This window comes from Eubalaena glacialis, chromosome 14, assembly GCF_028564815.1.
Source record: "Eubalaena glacialis isolate mEubGla1 chromosome 14, mEubGla1.1.hap2.+ XY, whole genome shotgun sequence".
Lineage (NCBI taxonomy): Eukaryota > Metazoa > Chordata > Mammalia > Artiodactyla > Balaenidae > Eubalaena > Eubalaena glacialis.
The window spans coordinates 25,381,074-25,399,526 of NC_083729.1; the positions used below are offsets into that span (position 1 = coordinate 25,381,074).

The following is an 18,453-nucleotide window of genomic DNA, read 5'->3' on the forward strand; positions in this document are numbered from 1 at the left end:
TTGCTTTCTCTTCCCTTGGCTCTCATGCAGGACTATGGAGGGAGGGGAGATCCATAAGGGGGATGCACACAGTTGCTGTTAAAGACACTACCCACCACATAAAGACATTTCCCAGATTCCACTTAGGACTGGGGAAACAAAATGTATCTCTTGGTGATGCATGCTTTCTTTATTGAGACAATGAGAACTAGAAAATCAGCCCTTTGCTGTCTTTGCCCTGGCTGCCAGGAATCTCAGAACTAAATTTTATAATCAGCTGTAGTAGCTGTTCTAGGTTTAGTGTTCCTGGTAGAATTAACTGCTTCCCAATCCCTCATCTATTTATAACTTTTTTCTTGCCTTTTGAATTCTGTAACTGGTTCATAGTTTTGTTCTGTTTATACTTTTTATTGTAGGTTGACCCAATTCTATTTAGGAATAGGCTTGATATAAATAGCTTTTTTTAAAATGAAATAGTAGAATTTAATAGAAATTCATGGCATTTTAGATTTGTCTAGATTTACCAATGTCTATTTTGAGATCTGGCATCATTTATACTATTTCCTAGACTTTTTTTTTTTGAATTTTATTTTATTTTTTTATATAGCAGGTTCTTATTAGTTATCTATTTTATACATATTAGTGTATATATGTCAATCCCAATCTTCCAATTCATCCCACCACCACTCCCCGACTAAATAACTTTTTCTTTTTAAATTAATAGGCAACTTTGGGAGCACTCAGTATTCCCTCGTGAGGAAAACAAAAAACCCAAACCGACCCAAGACACCCAATGCAAAATGGTTTCTTTACAAAAACCCTTTTACTCGATTCAGTCCAATCTGAGAAAATTAAGTTTTTCACTCCTGTTTTCTTTGGGAAACAAAGAATAGCTGCCACCCTTCAGAGGCTGGGATAGCTCAGGCCTTCTCAACTGATCCCTCTAGGCTGCCACTGCAGCTGAAACACAGAGCTGCTCTTGTCCCCTGCCTGTGTTTCTGTTTTGTTTTCCCAGCCTTTGTCCCTTGTCCCCTAGTAGGTGGGCTGCATGGGCTCCTGATGTCCCATCTGTTATAGATCTATTTTATTATGGGCTCCATAACTCAGGCAAGATTGTGATTTATCATTCTTCCTATGCTGTGACAGTCTTCAATATTAGCCCTAAGTATTTATGTAGGGATTTAATCGATTCTAAAATTTATTGGTTCTGCATCAGGCTCAGACCTGTCTATGGAGGTATAAGGACTTTGGGGGGCCCTTGGATAAAAAAAGGACAGCAGATGCTCTTTACTTGCACACACAGAGGCAGTTGGCATTATTGCCAGACCTTCCCGTGGCTCCTTACATGAGGCTGCTGCAGTCTCAGTGAACCCGGGACATCACTCCCTATCAGGGCCAGCCTGGCAAGTGTGCAACTCACCTTGCTCATCTGAAAAACAAAAAAGGGAGGCCTCACTAGGCAGTGAATCCAGCTCTTTCACAAGCATGAATTCTAATGGAGGCTGGTATACAAGAAGACTCTACCCAGAGGCCACTTCTCCTCCCATAAGACTTGCTGTTCTAGTCAGTGACATTTTAATCCATCATCAGAAATCCTGGAAAAGGGTGAGGCAAGGTAAGCTCGGCTTTTGGAGAGGGGCAAAGGGAACCAGAATTAATTGTACCAACTCTGTGCCGGGCACAATGATAAGCACTGCTACACGATCTTCCTTCACTCCACCTTTTGCATAAATATCATTGTCCCCATTTTACAGATGTAGAAACTGATGTTCAAATGCAAGAAGGTGGCTCGTTCTAGATCACATATTCTCAAGGATTTGCACCCATGGTAGACAGAGAAGGATGTAGGTAGACAGAGATGGATGGTAAAGAGGACAGGAAACAGGAAGAAAGGATAAGACTCCATGAGAGGCCCACCTACCCTGAAGAGGTAGAAGCCAATGGCAAGGTGAGGCTTCTTGTTGCGGTGCCTGTGCCTGGGCTTCTGGAGCAGGGACACCAGCATGCTGCAGGGCATCTGGAACCGCCTGCCCTCCTGGGGCCTCCAGACCGACAGCAGGAACTGCGGGTTCTTCTAAAATGTGTCTGGGGCAGAACATAGCCAAGGTGAGACAGGGTCCCCTAGCATCCTGCTTGCCAAACCACAGAGAGGAGCACAGACCCAGGGTGCTGCCCCGGGATTCCCACCCAAGGTCCACCCGGATAGAGCTGGGGTCTCTTTCATCACAGCTCTGTCCCCCTCCCTCCCACTTCTTCCACCTTGGGTTCTTCTATGGACACACAGACCTGAGAGTTACTCTCCACTGTAGCTTTTGCCCAGCACGCTGCCTGGCACAGACTTTGTGTCCTGGAGATGTTCACTGCCTGGGTCAGTGACTGTTAACTAACTGAAGAGAACGTGCCTGTGGTCCCAGGGAAGCAGCATTTTAACGGGGACCTTAGCTTATGTGCAGCTTCAGCCTTTGGGGGGACCCTGTGGGGGAGATGAAGCCAGAGCCAGGGCCACCCGGGCCCCGCTGAGATCTTACCCCCTTCAAATCTTTCCTACCCAAGAGATGGCCCATTGTGGAGAAAGGGACACAGTCCCCAAACCTCTCCACTTGGAGAATGTATACACGTTTATCTCCTATACCTGATGACCTGGGAATCCTTGATTTTGTTTCTCTACCAAACTCTAGGTAAGGAGGGCCCGATACATACGATATAAATACTATTTCAATCATGCCTGTTATGGGGTGGTTACTTCAGCATATCAGTGACCTTATCCTAAAACCACAGAAAGATGTAACCCAACCTTCTACTATGCCTGTGCGCCTGTGGCCTCCTGGTGCCGATTAGGAAAGGGAACCCTCTGGAAAGATACACCCCCAAGAGGTAGGCAGCCTGACTGAGAATTCTACGCCTTGGTGCAAATTAGGACAGAAGTGCCCCATCTTCCTGGTTCACAGAGCCCAGGGCCAGCACACACAGCTTGGCCAGCAAAGCCCCCTCACCTTCAGCCAGGGGCTCTGGGCAGTGGCTCTGTCTGCAGCCCCACCTTTGCCTGGAGAAGCTGCCACTTTAGACACAAGAGCCCCTGGCTCCTGCGTACAGGCTCACCTTGGGGTGACTTTGTCGGGCCACCAGCTGTGGTCCCTTTCTCCCATCTCCCCTCCAGCATGGTGTATGACCACTTCTGGCCCACCTCCTGACTCAGCAGGCCTGGACTCAGTTTACAGATGACCAGAAGCATGAAATGTGCTTTAAAGTCCTGCAGTGCCATCCTGTGTAGAGGACGAAGGAGATGACATCCAGTCATCAGGACCAGCAGGGAGGCTGCAACTAAGTAACGGGCACCCCAGCCCTCTGCTGGACCCAGGGCCCCATCCTCCACACCCCCATGCAGAGCTGAGCTGGCTTTGGACCCATGAGACTGGGGCTGGATGGACCAGTGTGAGGGTCCATCTCGGGCAGGTGGTGCTACCAAGAAACCCCACCCTGTGGCTGGAAGCAGCCTCCAACAATGGCTGCCTGAGGGCAATGCTCCTGGGCCGCTGCTGGTGGTGATAAAGTGGAATTGGGGCATTCATAGCTAGTCAGTTGATTTATACATGTTCAATAAGAACTGCACAAATCAGTTCCTCATCATCAATTGATAAAAATCTTCACCCCTATTGGCTAACGTTGTGCCCCGACGTGTGTTGTCTGAACCAGCTCAGTTTACTATCTGTAAATGGAAATAACAGTATTTGCAGGACTCTTGAGTTCAATGACCACCTACTTCAAGAGCGAAAGGGCCACAGCAGTCTGAAAAGGATGGGTACAGGGAGAAGAGGGGCAGCGTGGGAGTTAATAGTAAGGGTGAAAAGTGGAAGGAACGGGGAACAGGTGGGTCTCACGTCAGACACCCAGAAGCAGCATAAGCTCAGGGTGTCTGGTGGCCTTTCATAAAAAGGGGTGAGAGGCTTTGGGGTGGGTGGGAGTAGTACTGCTTTGCTCTGGAGAGCACAGGTGCGGTGGCTTATAGTTGGCAAGAAACAGAAGTCGGAGAGGAGGCAGTGGCCACACCCACCCTCTGCTTTGAGCACCTGCTGAGTTCCATGCCAGGGGTCTCTGCTCTCATCACAGAGACTGTGACTGTTTGATTGCCCTGCTAGACCGTGAGCCCCTAAAGGGTCTTCTTGATCTCTGTATAAGAGATGCCTGGCATACGTGAGGCACCCTGTAAACGTTTGCTGGATGGATGTCCTAATGTAAGCCAGGGCACGTGCCCCAAGCCTCTGAGTCAAATACCAGAATTCTCCATCATCATCTTTCCTTAGCAGCAGAATCTTCTCCTTGGGGCTCAGTAACTCCCAACTTGAGCTGAAAACAGAAAAGAAATGTTTTCATGGGGAAGGAAAGGATTGAGAGGGACATGCAAGAAATTCTTCAGTAAATGCTCTATAGTGTTGCTATTTATTCTCATCTTCATACTGCTTGTAGACAATTACATCTCACATCCTCTATTATGAAAGCAACGTGTGACATTAATTCATCACTTACTCTGGGCCAAGTTCTGCGCTAGGCTCTTGACATATTTTATTTCATTTAAGGCTAACAACAACTTTACAAAGTAGGGATTTTTATTGCCATTTTAGAGATTAGGAAACTGAGGTTAAAAGAGATTGGGTCACTTGCTTGAAGTCACAAAGTTATTAAATGCCAGAACTAGCATTGGAACCTATGTTGCTATTGGTTTTTTTTCCACAGCCCATCATTTTGGACTTCTGTTTCTGGCCACGAAGGAGTAAGGCTTTCATGTACCACTTCCCCACTATAAACAACTAAAAATGGGACAAAATACAAGAAACAACTGTTCTTGGACATTAGACAGCAGGCAGCACAGAATTGTGACCCCAAGAGGAGGGAGACAAATAAAGTGAGCCCTAACATTGCCTAGACTCCTGCCTGAAACTAATTCCCTAGACAGTGATGCAGGGAAGTGGACCCAAAAAGAGCCTAGCAGTCTTGCTGAGTGGAAGAGACAGAGTCTGAAGTTCAGGGAGACAAGACAGCTAGAATTTGCTGGGGAAAGTGCCCAAGAAGAGGGGGCTACTTAAACAAGGACCTCCAGAAAACTTCATAGGTGTTCCCTTGAGTCTTTGGCTAAAACAAAATCTGTGCATACATAAAATGAAATCCCACAAGACTGGACTATACACAGAACAATTGCCAGAGCTGACACCAGGCTGGAAATCATTTGAGTTCCCACCAGCCAGAGTCAAAAGACCTTACAGCATACATGGGGTCTTTAGTAGAGAACTCAAAGGGTCTACACCTTAGCAGTGGGGTCAAGTTAGGTCCCAACTAAAAGTTTTCCTAGATCTGTCCTAAAAGAAAACGTCAAAGTATCAAAATAATCCCTAAGCAACTAAATTTACAATGTCCAGTATCTAATAAAAAATTACTATGTATATGAAGCAGAAAATGTGATCCAATATCAAATCAATATCAAAAAAACAAACAACCCAATCCAAAAATGGGCAGAAGACCTAAATAGACATTCTCCAAAGAAGATATACAGATTGCCAACAAACACATGAAAGGATGCTCAACATCACTAATCATTAGAGAGATGCAAATCAAAACTACAATGAGGTGTCACCTCACACCAGTCAGAATGGCCATCATCAAAAAATCTACAAACAATAAATGTTGGAGAGGGTGTGGAGGAAAGGGAACCCTCTTGCACTGTTGGTGGGAATGTAAACTGATACAGCCACTATGGAGAACAGTATGGAGGTTCCTTAAAAAAGTAAAAATAGAACTACCATACGACCCAGCAATCCCACTACTGGGCATATACCCTGAGAAAACCATAATTCAATAAAAGTCATGTACCACAATGTTCATTGCAGCTCTATTTACAATAGCAGGACATGGAAGCAACCTAAGTGTCCATCGACAGATGAATGGATAAAGAAGATGTGGCACATATACAATGGAATATTACTCAGCCATAAAAAGAAATGAAATTGAGTTATTTGTAGTGAGGTGGATGGACCTAGAGAGTGAAGTAAGTCAGAAAGAGAAAAACAAATACCGTATGCTAACACATATATACGGAATCTAAAAGAAAAAAAAAATGTTCTGAAGAACTTAGGGGCAGGACAGGAATAAAGACGCAGATGTAGAGAATGGACTTGAGGACTCGGGGAGGGGGAAGGGTAAGCTGGATCGAAGTGAGAGAGTGGCATGGACTTATATACACTACCAAATGTAAAATAGACAGCTAGTGGGAAGCAGCCACATAGCACAGGGAGATCAGCTCGGTGCTGTGTGACCACCTAGAGGGGTGGGATAGGGAGGGTGGGAGGGAGACGCAAGAGGGAGGAGATATGGGGATATATGTATATGTATAGCTGATTCACTTTGTTATAAAGCAGAAACTAACACACCATTGTAAAGCAATTATACTCCAATAAAGATGTTTAAAAAAATAAAAGAAAGAAACTGTGATCCATGACCACAAGTAAAAACAGACCTAGAAATAAGAGAGATATGATGGAATTAGCAGATAAGGACATTAAAACACCCATTATAAATGTGCTTCATGTTCTCAAGGATGTAAAGGGAACTATGGACATGATGAAGAGAAAAGTGAAAGATATTCTCAAATGGTATCTCTAGTATTAAAAAATATAATATCTAAAATGAAAACTACTCTGGATGAGACTAACAGCAGATTAGACACTATGGAATAAAGCCCATCATTTTATTTAATCTTCATCACACCTCTGGCTCAAAGAAATTAAGAAGTTTGCCTAAGATCACACAGCTACCAAAGTTAATTTAACCCATCATTTTTCTCAAAGGCAAGCACTTGTTTTCCTAAACAAACCACTACCAACAACATTATGATGCTATATTTCTACAACACTTTAAAATTTATATAAATCGGGCTTCCCTGGTGGCGCAGTGTTTAAGAATCCGCCTGCCAATGCAGGGGACGCGGGTTCGAGCCCTGGTCCGGGAAGATCCCACATGCCCAACTAAGCTGGTGCGCCGCTGAGCCTGCACTCTAGAGCCCACATGCCACAACTACGGAAGCCTGCACGCCTAGAGCCTGTGCTTCACAACAAGAGAAGCCACCGCAATGAGAAGCCCAAGCACTGCAATGGAGAGTAGCCTCCACTCGCTGCAACTAGAGAAAGCCCAAGCGCAGCAACGAAGACCCAACGTAGCCAAAAAAAAAAAAAAAAAGATTTATATAAATCTTTGGATGCCATTTTTCCACATAGACCCAGTCCCTCCGACAATTCTCTTTATTAATGTATAATAAATAGAGTGTAGTACATTCTATCAGGAGTAATATTTCACTTATTTTTCTGAGCCTTCATTTTTTCATCTATAAAAATGTTTAAATGATAATGCATATGTGAAAATGTCAAAAGCACGCATTTGAATTTGTGTGCCAAAGGCAGCCTCCTTTGCAGCCTTCACCTACCCCGTCCTCACCCCTCCCAGCCGGTCTCAGAAGTTCACCTGTCACTCCAGTCTCCTTTCCATTCCACTCTTCCCCAGGGGTTCCGCAGCTTGATGAGGTACGCAGGTCCATGTTTGGAGGTCACCTGTATAAAATGAGAACCAGTCCAGGTGGCTGGGCTGAGTGCCAATAGCAAAAGTTGCAGATATCTGGGTGAGATTCATGCCTGCAGATGAGACCTTGAAATGAACGATCAAAGGCCCTGGGAGTTGGTAAGAGGAGAAAATGGCTCTGCTGCTCACTAGCTGTGAGACCTAAGGCAAGTTACTTAACCTCTCTGTGTCCTTTTCCTGATCTGTAAAACGAAGCCAATAGTCACATCTACTGCAGTGAGTTGAATGGGTACCCTCCTCCAAAGATATGTTTACCTAGAATCTGTCAATGTGATCCTATTTGTAAAAAGGGTCTTTGCAGGTGTAATTAAGTTAAGGATCTTGGGACAAAATCACCCTGGATTAGGGTGGGTCCGAAATCCAATGACAAATGTCCTTACAAAAGAAGAGAAGGGGAAAGACACAGAGGAGAAGGGCATGTGAAGATGTAGGCAAAGACCGGAGCTATGCATTCCAAGCTGAGGAATGCTGGGAGCCACCCTAAGGCGGAATAGGCACGAAGGATTCTCCCCTACAGCAATTGGAGTGAGTACGGTATTAAGGACACATTGATTTCAGACTTCTGGCTTTAAAAAACACTGTGAAAAATAAATTTCTCTTGTGGCAATTTGTTACGGCAGCCCTAGGACACTAATACACCTACTCATAGGACTGTTGTGAGGATTGAGTTAACATTGGTAAAGCAGTTAGGACAGTATTTATCACATATTAAGTGCTACATTTTGTTAAATACATTTGTTAAATAAATATAAAATCATAAACATAAATATTTTTAAATATAAATTTTGTTATCTAAATATGAAAATAAAAGTTCTTGACACACACAAACATGACTGATGGAGATCTAAGAGAAAGAAGAAGTCAGGTGCGAATGGAGTTGAAAAAATCTGAAAGAGAGTTAAAGGGAATTGGAGGACTTTGGGGAAGTCACACTCTCTAGAGGATAGCAGAAGTTCTTTAAGATTCAACCTGCTGATTCCTTATCTCTGTGCTTTGCTCCTGCCCTCCCTCCACCAGGAAGGCCCTTCTCCCCTCACACAAATCTACCCATCTTTCAGGGGCCAACTCCATGTCACCTCCTCTATAAAGTCTTTTCTGATTTCCCTCCAACCCAACCAGGTAAATGTCTTCTCTCCTACCTCTAAACCCCTCAAGCCTTTCACCATTGTTTTCTTCTTTCAGTTTCTACTTTGCTTCCCTATCCATTTCAAATATGGTTTGCCTCCATACTTGACTGTAAGCTCTTTGTAGGCAGGGTCCCCGTCTGGTTCATCTTTCTCTCAATGTTTAGTAGAGCTCAAAAGATGGATAGCATCAGAAGGAAACTGGGAGATTGTGGGAAAAGGAGCATGTGGGAAAGAAGCAGGAATTTGGAGGGAAAACCCAGATAGAAAAGCTATCAATGGCAGCCTAGAGCGAAGTGAAGCTCAAAGAAAGGTTGTGAGGCACACCAGGGCTAGATGGCTGATTGGCTGGGACTGTCAAGAGAGGCTGGGATGGTGCGATGGAGGTGGCAAAGGCTGGACCCACCACTTCACCCCAGAGAAGCGGCACGGAGGTCCGGGGAGCCTACTACCTGCTTTGGCAGGCCTACCAGAAAAACTCACCCCCTAGACTGGGCACAGACACCAACGTTCCCCAAGATGAGGCAAGGCCTCGGTGAAAAGGCCCGGGAGAGAAGGGAGAGGTTGAAGGGAGACAGAGGGGCTGGGTTCCACCCACCTTCCTGATCCCTGTGAGAGTACAGGCGTGGCCTTGCACCAGCCCGTTCCTCAGCGCTCTCTCCTTCTGCAGAGACAGGGAGCTCCTGGCGGCACTCTGCTGTGTACAGCTAACTTGGGAGTTGGGGGGATTTATTGGCTGGAGCCAGGGTTTATGGGGAGGGGGTGGGAGAGACCCATGCTGTGTTTCCTTACAGTTTTCAAAGCTCTTCAGCACCTGCAGTCTCATTTGAGCCTTTCAAGAAGTCAGGGTGCCACTCCGCAGTGATTAGCACCCCACCTTCCCGAGGGCAACACAGACTCAGAGCTGCCAAGTCATGTGAGGTGACACGACGGTCGTTAGCAGAGGCAGGGCTGAACTGAGGGCTTCCTACTCCACTTCCGGGTTCTTGTTTGTTATGAAATTAGACGGTGACAGCTAGTGGTGCTGGTAAATGGCCTTGCATGTGGTTGACACTCAAGAATTGTTAGCTCCCTTCTCTGAACACCCTCTGTATTCTACGGTGTTGTCGCCTGCCCCGGGGGCTCAGCTCTGCTGTTCTAGTTTGAACATTAGGACTCTGGGTGTGCGAGTTGGTGGAGTCCAGGGGCCCACACTAGGTGAGAGCAGCAGCTGGTTGACAAAGGGGATGGGAGCAGGGGAGGAGGCCATCCTGCCAGGGCGCAGCCCAGCCTCACCCGTGAGTGGGTCTGACAGCCAATCTGGGTTCTGCTGTAGGTGGCTCGGGTTAGGATGTCCCAGAGGTTGCCGGGGGCTTCTGCCAGGTTGATGGTCATTGTCACCCCTCCAGTGAAGTCCACAAGGGCTTCAGATACCTGTTCACACTGGAAGTCTTCATAGGAGCCAGAGAGCCTGCCCAGGGAAGGCATAAGCATGGGATAAGGGAAGGGTGTTTATGCTGTAGCCTGGGATGGTCCAAACAAGTCTAGAGAATCCCCCGCTTGGTTATTCCCCGGTCATGTGTCTGCTATTCCTTCCTTGCATCCTAGGGGCAAAAAAAGAAAATATATACTCAGAGTTTCTAACCCTATTAAAGAACTCCATCCATCAGGGAAAGGTAAGACTCTTGAAAGCATGTTCCGATAGCGTGACGTCTATATTTGCTGAGATGCGCCTCATCTCTCACGTGAGAAACTTCACTGCTTCTTCGTCTTGTCCTCCCTCAACATTGATGAGAGGGAGACAGAGGCAGAGGAGGTGGGAAGGGCTGGGAAGGAAAGGGGGTGTCTTACTTAGCATAGGTCTTTTCCAGAAGCGTTCCCCAGAACAAGTTCTTGTAGGTAGAAGAGACAAAGACCAGCTGGCCAGCCTCATTCACAGGCAGTCGGTCATCTACCACCACTGGAACCCACTTCCCAAAGTGCCAGAAGTGGAAGGAGAGAGTGCCCGCTGGTGAGTGAAGACTGCCATGGAGGTTAGTCAGCCCAGGGAGCAAAGACATGACTCTTCCAGAACCCTCTTTCCTATGGCCTCCTCCAGGCTGGGGCACCAGGAGGACACTCACCCAGAACTGGAAGATGCCAGCATACTTCTCAGTGAAACTCTGATTCAGGGGAATGACACGACTCAGGATGTCCTGGTGCAAAGTCAGAGCTTGCAAAGCCGCCAAGAACCAGCAGTCGCCTAAGCCAGATAGCACACAGTACCCACATGAATCTGCTGGACATGCGGGCACAGACCACAGTGTCTGCATGGATGTGCTGTACAGGCCTGCACATGCTACAAGTGTCCACATGAGTCTACTGAGGACTCACTGCATGCAAGAAATGTCTGGTGCCAATTGCTACCCTGTCTGGGCTTGCAGCCTAGTTTCGGAGAAGGGAATTCTATATTGGGGAGGAAGATGGTGAGTGAGCAGAATAGAGGGTGGGGAACATTGTCTGGAATCCAGACTTGACACCAAGAACTGAACCATATTCCTGCACCAGCTTTTAGCTTCCCCTTGCCCCCATGTCAGGAACTTGGACCCAAACACAACCAAACTTTTCTAAGGCCTGCTTCTGTAACTGATTTATGTTCTTCTGAGAAAGCCTCAACCCTTCTGGACTCCATTTCTCTGTCTGTGAAATGGGTATCACTACACGCGTGCCTTCCCTCATGGCCAAGGGTTTTTCTATTCCTCTAAAAACAAAGTTGGGTTGAGGATAGATCTGCTTGGATTCTGGGGTATCTAGTGACTGGTGTGCCAAGAAGGACTCATTACAGGGACTAAGGTAGAGTGAGCACATTTTCCAAAGATGAAACTTAGACCTGTAAACTGGTAACAAGGATGATAGTTAGGCAAGGTGTGGCATTCCCACACATCCTCAGGGGACCAGTTGTGATCATTTTCTCATCAAATGACAACATGTCAAGGTAGAGTTCAGGGTGGCCATTTCCCCCGTTGGGCTCTCTCAATCCCCCTCCTCTCCAGCCAGCTCTGCCTTGTCTGGGTTGGGCTGGCTACTGCCAGCTGTGCGTCTCAGGGGCTGTGCAGACTTACCTAACGGTCCCTGGCACAGAACCAGCCTTTTGGCCTTGGCAGAATAGAAGTGGGGATTGCTGTGCAGCTCCTGTAGGAACAAACAGAAATGTCCTTCTGAGCGAGAACAAAGAAGCTCCTGGAGCTACAAGGACCGCAGTTTCCCATATCCCCAAACTGGACTTCTGGGGACATAAATATAGAACATATGTGAAATCAGGGCTGTTCCAGAAAATCAGGCATACAGATTCTGCCCACTGTATTTCTCATTCCTTCTTGCAGCTCATGTTAAGTGAGAATCCTGGAGAACCCCGTGTAGATATTGAGAAGTAGCACTTGTATCAAGAATGCCTTTTCTTGGAGCATCTGTGAAAAACGGAAGCACCTCTCTTAGGGGGTGTTCTCATTTTTCCTAGAGATCTTCTCATTCTCCTTATTCTCCCCCTACTCTTCCTTCCCACCCCCAACCCCCAGTCTAACGGCCTTCCATGCTGAGATGCAGGCTGGGGGGGGGCAGGGGGAGTGGGGGGCCGTCTCTGCTCCACAGCAGGCCCTAATCCCTCAAGGTCAGGTGTGTGACAGACTCACTACATCAGCATTTCCCAAGATTTTCTGGGAGAAGGAGAATCTTGGCTGTCATCTAGTTTAGGAGGCTCACTTGGGAATTTCACACACAGTAGGGACTTAGTAAGTCGGGGGCTACAGGCTCTGATGGTAACGGCTGAATAGGGAACAGAAAAGGGGAGAATGTGTAGCACAGATTGACTTCATTTTGTTCACTAGCCGTGTTTGGGAAATCTTGTGTGTTAACCAAGTTTGGGGGAGCTGGATTGCCTTTGAACACACTAAGAAGTTGCCTTTTAAAGGGCTTGTTGATGCGTTTTATGAACAGAAGAACACTTGTAAAGTAATTAATAGCTTCTTCACGTACATGTTTCATGGGGCTTGATTTGGGGGAGGGCAGTGAAGACATGTTAAACTTTCTCTCTGGCAGAGGGTATCGGTGAGTCAGATGGAGTCGAGCAGGACCTTGATATATTTCCGGCTGCAGCTGTTCCGTGTACTTCTGGGCAGGGCGTAAGGGAGTGCTTAGACCCCTTTCGGGATCACCCCTGATCTTCTCTGGAAAATGGGAATGTGAGGACTTACCCGGGGCCCTTCACGGGGTCGGGGTGGGGGGAATCAATGACAGGGAGTAAGCCCCGAGCCCTGGGCAGGCGGGTCTGGGCTGCCTTTCCGCGCGTGCGGGGGCCGGAGACCCCTTACCGGAGGCCGCAGCAGGGGCCCGCGGCCAATGGAGCGCAGGGCGGCCGGAAAGCTCTTGTCCTCAAAGAGACAGCCGTCTCTCATGCACCGTTCCTGCAGGGCCTCGTAGTCCTGTTTGGGGAGCTCGGAAGGGCCGCCCACCGAGTCCTTGTGCCCCAGCTTCCAGCTGCAGTGGAGAGGAGACCACGGGGCCATGGCCGGGTTCACGCACACCCGCGCCTCCCAGAGGGTCTGTTGCGCCTGAAACCGAGAGCGGAGGATGCGCAGTGTCCTCACTTCCCGTTGAGGCTTTGCCCGGCCCGCGGGGAGGAGGAGGAAGATGGAGGGAACGTGGGGAGGAGAAAGGAGCTGTGAGAACGGGACTGAAGCACCCGGTTTATTCTTATCCCAGAGAGTGGGGATCCTGGAGCGCGTTTGCTTAAGTACTGGGGTTCCTGGTGGGGGGTCGGGAGTCCTGTGTGACAGGAGGGTCTCCCCAGCCTCAGGACTGAGTCCTGGGCGCCTGATTGTGCCAGTGTCACAGGGCCACTCCCGCTTAGCGGGGACACAGGGAGGAGAGGAGCAGGAGTGTAAGCTGGGTTCATTGGACTTGGGGGGTCCATGTACTACACATGGAGGGGGCGGTGGCTGCCCCTTCTGTGTCCCTCCAGGGACTCCGAGCTCACACACGTCCCTCCGAATGCTCCGGAGTCCTCCTCCACCTTCCCGGCAAAACCATGCCTCTTGCTTTCCTCCTTCTACCCGCTCTTCAAAACTTGCCTTGAAGGCGTTTTTGGCAATGTGGAAAAAAAAAAAAATCGTAGACATGTTATGGCAAATGCTGAGTTGCCCGTACCTAGCCATTCACCCTCTTTTCTTATCAATAGAATCCCAGTTTTTATCGCCCAGCTACAAATCATGATTTCCTGGGGCTTCTTGCCAGACAAGGCGCCCACACAATATAGTGCTGGTCAATGAGATGAAGGTGGACATCTACTAGGTGGGGCTTTTGGAAAAGCTATGACTTTCCTAATAAAAAAAAGACAGCCTCAGTTGGCACTATTTCTGGCTTTCCCCCTCTCCCCTTTCTGGAAAGCAGATGTGATGCCTGGAGATGGAGCAGCTGTCTTGAGACCATTAGGAAAAAGCCACATGCTAGAAGGAGTCTGGATCTTGATCACTTCTTTGAACAAATGCACCAGCCTTGGGTGGTTTACCTCTAGATGTCTTCTTACGTGAAAAGGATAAACCATTGGCTTACTTAAGCCATGGTAGTGGCCAGACTCTGTAATGTTTTTTATGTCAGCCACTGTACGGATGTCTGCTTCACGCAGCCATAGCACTCTCAACTGATACTCAATGGCATGTAAAATTTTATATATATATATATCCTAGGGGGTCAATGGGTCCCTCTTTTGAAGCTCAGCCATGAACTTTATAGTAAGAGCTCTGTAAGCCATGGACCCCCACCAATCCCAGTATTCTAGCATATGCTTAGATCTCCTGCCTTTATTATTGCACAGTTATAATTCGTTAAGTCAATGATTTTATGGCCCCTATTATTTGCATTCTTATCTACTTAGAATCAGAAAATGTCACAGCTAGAATAGGCCTTGGAAAACATCTAGTTTAGTGTTTTCCAAAATTGTTTCAGCAGTAAGGTTCTTTCTTCCAATGAAATCCCACAGAAACTCAAGGGTGGAGGCTTGAGTTTGCAGGTTGGACCCCAATGCACCTTTGCAAAGTTTCTCATCCTATGGTTTGAAAATTACTAGTCTTTTCTAGCCCACCTCATTTTTCAAATGTTAAAACTGAAACCCATTCATTCACCAAATATTTTATTTTGAACTTGTCATCTGCCAGGCTCGAGCTAGGCAGCATTCTCCAGAGACAGTCCCTGCTGTCATGGCTCTTACAGTCTAGTGGGGGTTTAAATGATCTTCCCAGTGCTGCATGAGGAAATTGAATCAGAGCCTGACCCAGGGCCCTGACTCCCATTACAGTGCTTAGCCCTCAATGCCAGGAACTCACCTTTGTGTGAAGTACAGCCCTTGGGACAGAATGTATTCGCACTAAAAGCCACCTACAAATAGGTCTATATGAAGTGTGAGTGTCCCCTCACAGCTGTAGATGTGACCTGAGGGTCCTCTTCATTTGTCAAGATCTTGCCCATCCTCCAAAGTCCAATGTGACCCCTCCCCCAGGAAGCCTTCCTTGAATGCCTGGTCTTCACTGAGCTCCCCTCATCCTATCTACTGACCCACTGTCTACCCTGGCGGAGTCCCTACTGCCCCCTAATTAGTGCTTCTCAAATTATCACTAGTAAAGGATCTGTATTCTTTTATTTCCAATTTGTCACAGAAATCTAATGAAAATGAGTTAATAGAAAAATAAAATTTTAGGGCTTCCCTGGTAGTACAGTGGTTAAGAATCCGCCTTCCAATGCAGGGGACACGGGTTCGAGCCCTGGTCCGGGAAGATCCCGCATGCCGCGGAGCAACTAGGTCCGTGAGCCACAACTACTGAGCCTGCACTCTAGAGCCCGCGTGCCACAACTACTGAAGCCCGTGCGCCTAGAGCCCGTGCTCTGCAACAAGAGAAGCCACAACAATGAGAAGCCCGCGCACTGCGACAAAGAGTAGCCCCCGCTCACCGCAACTGGAGGAAGCCCGCGTGCAGCAGCGAAGACCCAACGCAACCAAAAATAAATAAATTTATAAAAAAAAAAAAAGAAAAAAAATTTAAAGGATATACAATACACAAGCCCTCCTTTTAAAAAAATTTCAGATTCAACAGAAATAAAATTATTTGGTCAATTGCTGTGAAAGTTTCTAAACACTCACCTTCGTTTTAGACCTAGCTCATCATGCACTGCTAGTGACCAGCTTGTGGAATGGCCTTGTCCTTGGACCCCACTGTGGGTCTGCTCTGAGTGATTCATGCACTGAAACCTCTCCTGCCTAACACCAGTCTTCTATCCCCCACGGGATTAACACTGGTGAAATGCTGTTAGTCTCACACCCTTACCTCTCTCTGAGGTTAGGACACCCTGATTCCGGGCTGTTCTTATTTGTCACAGTTGCTGGCACACCCCCTGGGGGAAGACCCAGCCCCCTCCTAACCTGGGTTAGAGGGATCCAAAAGGGGTTAGTCTGGTCTTGTGTTTTCCCCTGTGTTTTTCTTCCTGATATGGACTATCAGGCAAAGCTTCCTCCAGCCCATTTCCTTTCCAACAAGTTTCTTCCACCGTTTACATTTGTAAACATCAGGCCACCTAAAGGCAAGGTCTTACTTTTTTGTCCTTCAAGCGTGAACAGCCATCTGTCACTGCTTGTGACGTGACAAACGGTAGTGGGTCCCTTGGCTTCAGAACGTGGCCCAGGGTCATGCCCTCCTTACCGAGTGCTGAGTCACCCTCAGGTGCCTCTCCGGGCCTGAAAACATTGCATCTCAACACAAGCCTTGGTGCCTTGTGGGGCTCAGAGGACAACATGCCCAACACAAGATCCTCTCACCCTCCAAGTTTCAGGATGAGGCCACACACACACATACCTTATCTTTAAAGAAGTATTCCTAAGTCACCTTCAGGGGAGTCTAGACCCAGATGCAGCCCGTTGGAAGTTCTTGTGTGTCTTCTGTTACAAGCTGTGGAAGAAATTGGCTCATTCCCATATTGCCACAGCTCTCTACAAAGGGCCACATGGGTCTCGGTCATATGTGGAAATGCACTTTAACTGTTGTAAGTGAGCAATGTTGGAGCAGACCGGTAAATGAACACACTAACCAGGACACAGGTATTAGCGTGTGCAGCCTGAAGACACGCTGCCTGGCCTGAGAGCTTCCTTGGCTCCCCAGAGGGAGTTGGACTCATCCATCATGTTCTTCAGGTCGGGATTCATTTGTCCTCAGCAAATCAGCAGTCAGAGCCTCAACCTTCACTTTTCCCATGTTGGCTATGCTTGCCTTCTCTGTAGATGCTGAGGGCAAGAGAGAGCTTTATGGTGGGGAGGGGGATCCCTGGTACTCATGACCCCCAGGAGGCCTTAGAATGTTAACTGGCTGGTGAACATGGAGCACCATCACCAGGTGAGACACTGGGTCTCTTTCACGCCTCGGGTCCCTGCCCTGATGGTCAGTTCATTCAGCTATTTACTGAGAACCTACTATGTGCAGACACAGTACCATGCTGGACACATACACTTGGCTCTTGACTCACCAATAAGGGTAGAGTCGGGGCTCTGAAAAGGAAACAAAAGAAATAAGAAGCATGTCCCCGCTCACAGGTACAGTGGACCTGTAGAATCCTCCTACGGGATGACTGATTTCCAGAGAGCTCTGGCATCTCGCCACAACCCACTGAGTTGTCTCAGGTAAAATTGGAATAGAAACCTAGGCTCCTTGCACAATGGCTCTGTCTACATGATTAAAAGGCATCAGATGGAAAAAATGATCAATTCCATTCTCTTGACGGTCGGAACAAAAGAACAAGACTAAGAATCAGCCCTGCCTGATTTATCTTGGGAAGAACTATCCTTCTTTTGTGTAACAGGCATTGTACAGTGTTCATGGTGTGCCAGATTTGGAATTAGAAAACCCAGCAGGTGGCTGGGTTTGCCACCTCTTACCTGTGTGGCCATGGGCAGACCACTTACCATGCATGAGCTGGCTGCTTTACCTATAAAAAGGAGATGACATATACTGTGCCTACTCTCAGGACTCAAAGAGACAACGATGTGAAGTGGCTTGAATAAACTCTAAAGCAGGGGGTGGCAAACTATGGTCCATGGGCCAAATCTGGCCCACCATTGGCTTTTGTAAATAAAGCTTTATTCAAACACAGCCACACTTACCCATTTATGTACTGTCCATGGCTGCTTTTGCAATATACATTACAAAAGCAGATTTGAGTAGTTAGAGCAGAGATCATATGGCCCACAAGTAAAAATATTTACAGCCTGGCCCTTTACAGAGAAGTCTGCTGTAAAGCACTACCTAACCCAGGTGGATTGTTGCTGCGTGGCACTAGGCACAGGGGTAAGCTCCAAGGAGGAAGTCACAGAATAAAATGTGGTTAATTGAATCCATCACTGAGAATTTATCTTAATGCAACAGAATTTTATCTCTAATTGATTTATTGATTTTTTTTTTTTTTTTTTTTTTTTTTTTACAGATTCAACATTTTCAGTTACATTTGTGTCTCAAAAAGACCTAAAGATTTGGCTTGCCACTTCTCTCTGCTAAAGTCTGGTCTCTAATGCATTTTTTAGAGGTGATGACATCAGGCATTCTTGAGCAGTTTTCAGGTGCTTTTGTGGGTACTGATTATGAATAGGAAAACCCACATCTCTATGTACAGATCATGACCTGTTCATAAAAGGGGAAATGATTTTACAAAATTAACAGTTGGAAAGGATCTTGAAAGTTTT

At 47.1% G+C, this 18,453-nt stretch overlaps 1 protein-coding gene across 1 annotated transcript in view; it reads right to left on the bottom strand.

Annotated features, from left to right (window-relative positions):
- Window positions 1-18,453, bottom strand: part of CAPN14 (calpain 14) — a 42,366-nt gene that overhangs the window by 11,718 nt on the left and 12,195 nt on the right. The window contains 10 exon segments of the mRNA XM_061210876.1: window positions 1,897-2,064; window positions 3,079-3,242; window positions 4,252-4,323; window positions 7,486-7,571; window positions 9,322-9,384; window positions 9,999-10,173; window positions 10,554-10,710; window positions 10,822-10,944; window positions 11,804-11,873; window positions 13,049-13,288. Of these exon segments, the coding sequence (XP_061066859.1) occupies window positions 1,897-2,064; window positions 3,079-3,242; window positions 4,252-4,323; window positions 7,486-7,571; window positions 9,322-9,384; window positions 9,999-10,173; window positions 10,554-10,710; window positions 10,822-10,944; window positions 11,804-11,873; window positions 13,049-13,288 (1,318 nt within the window).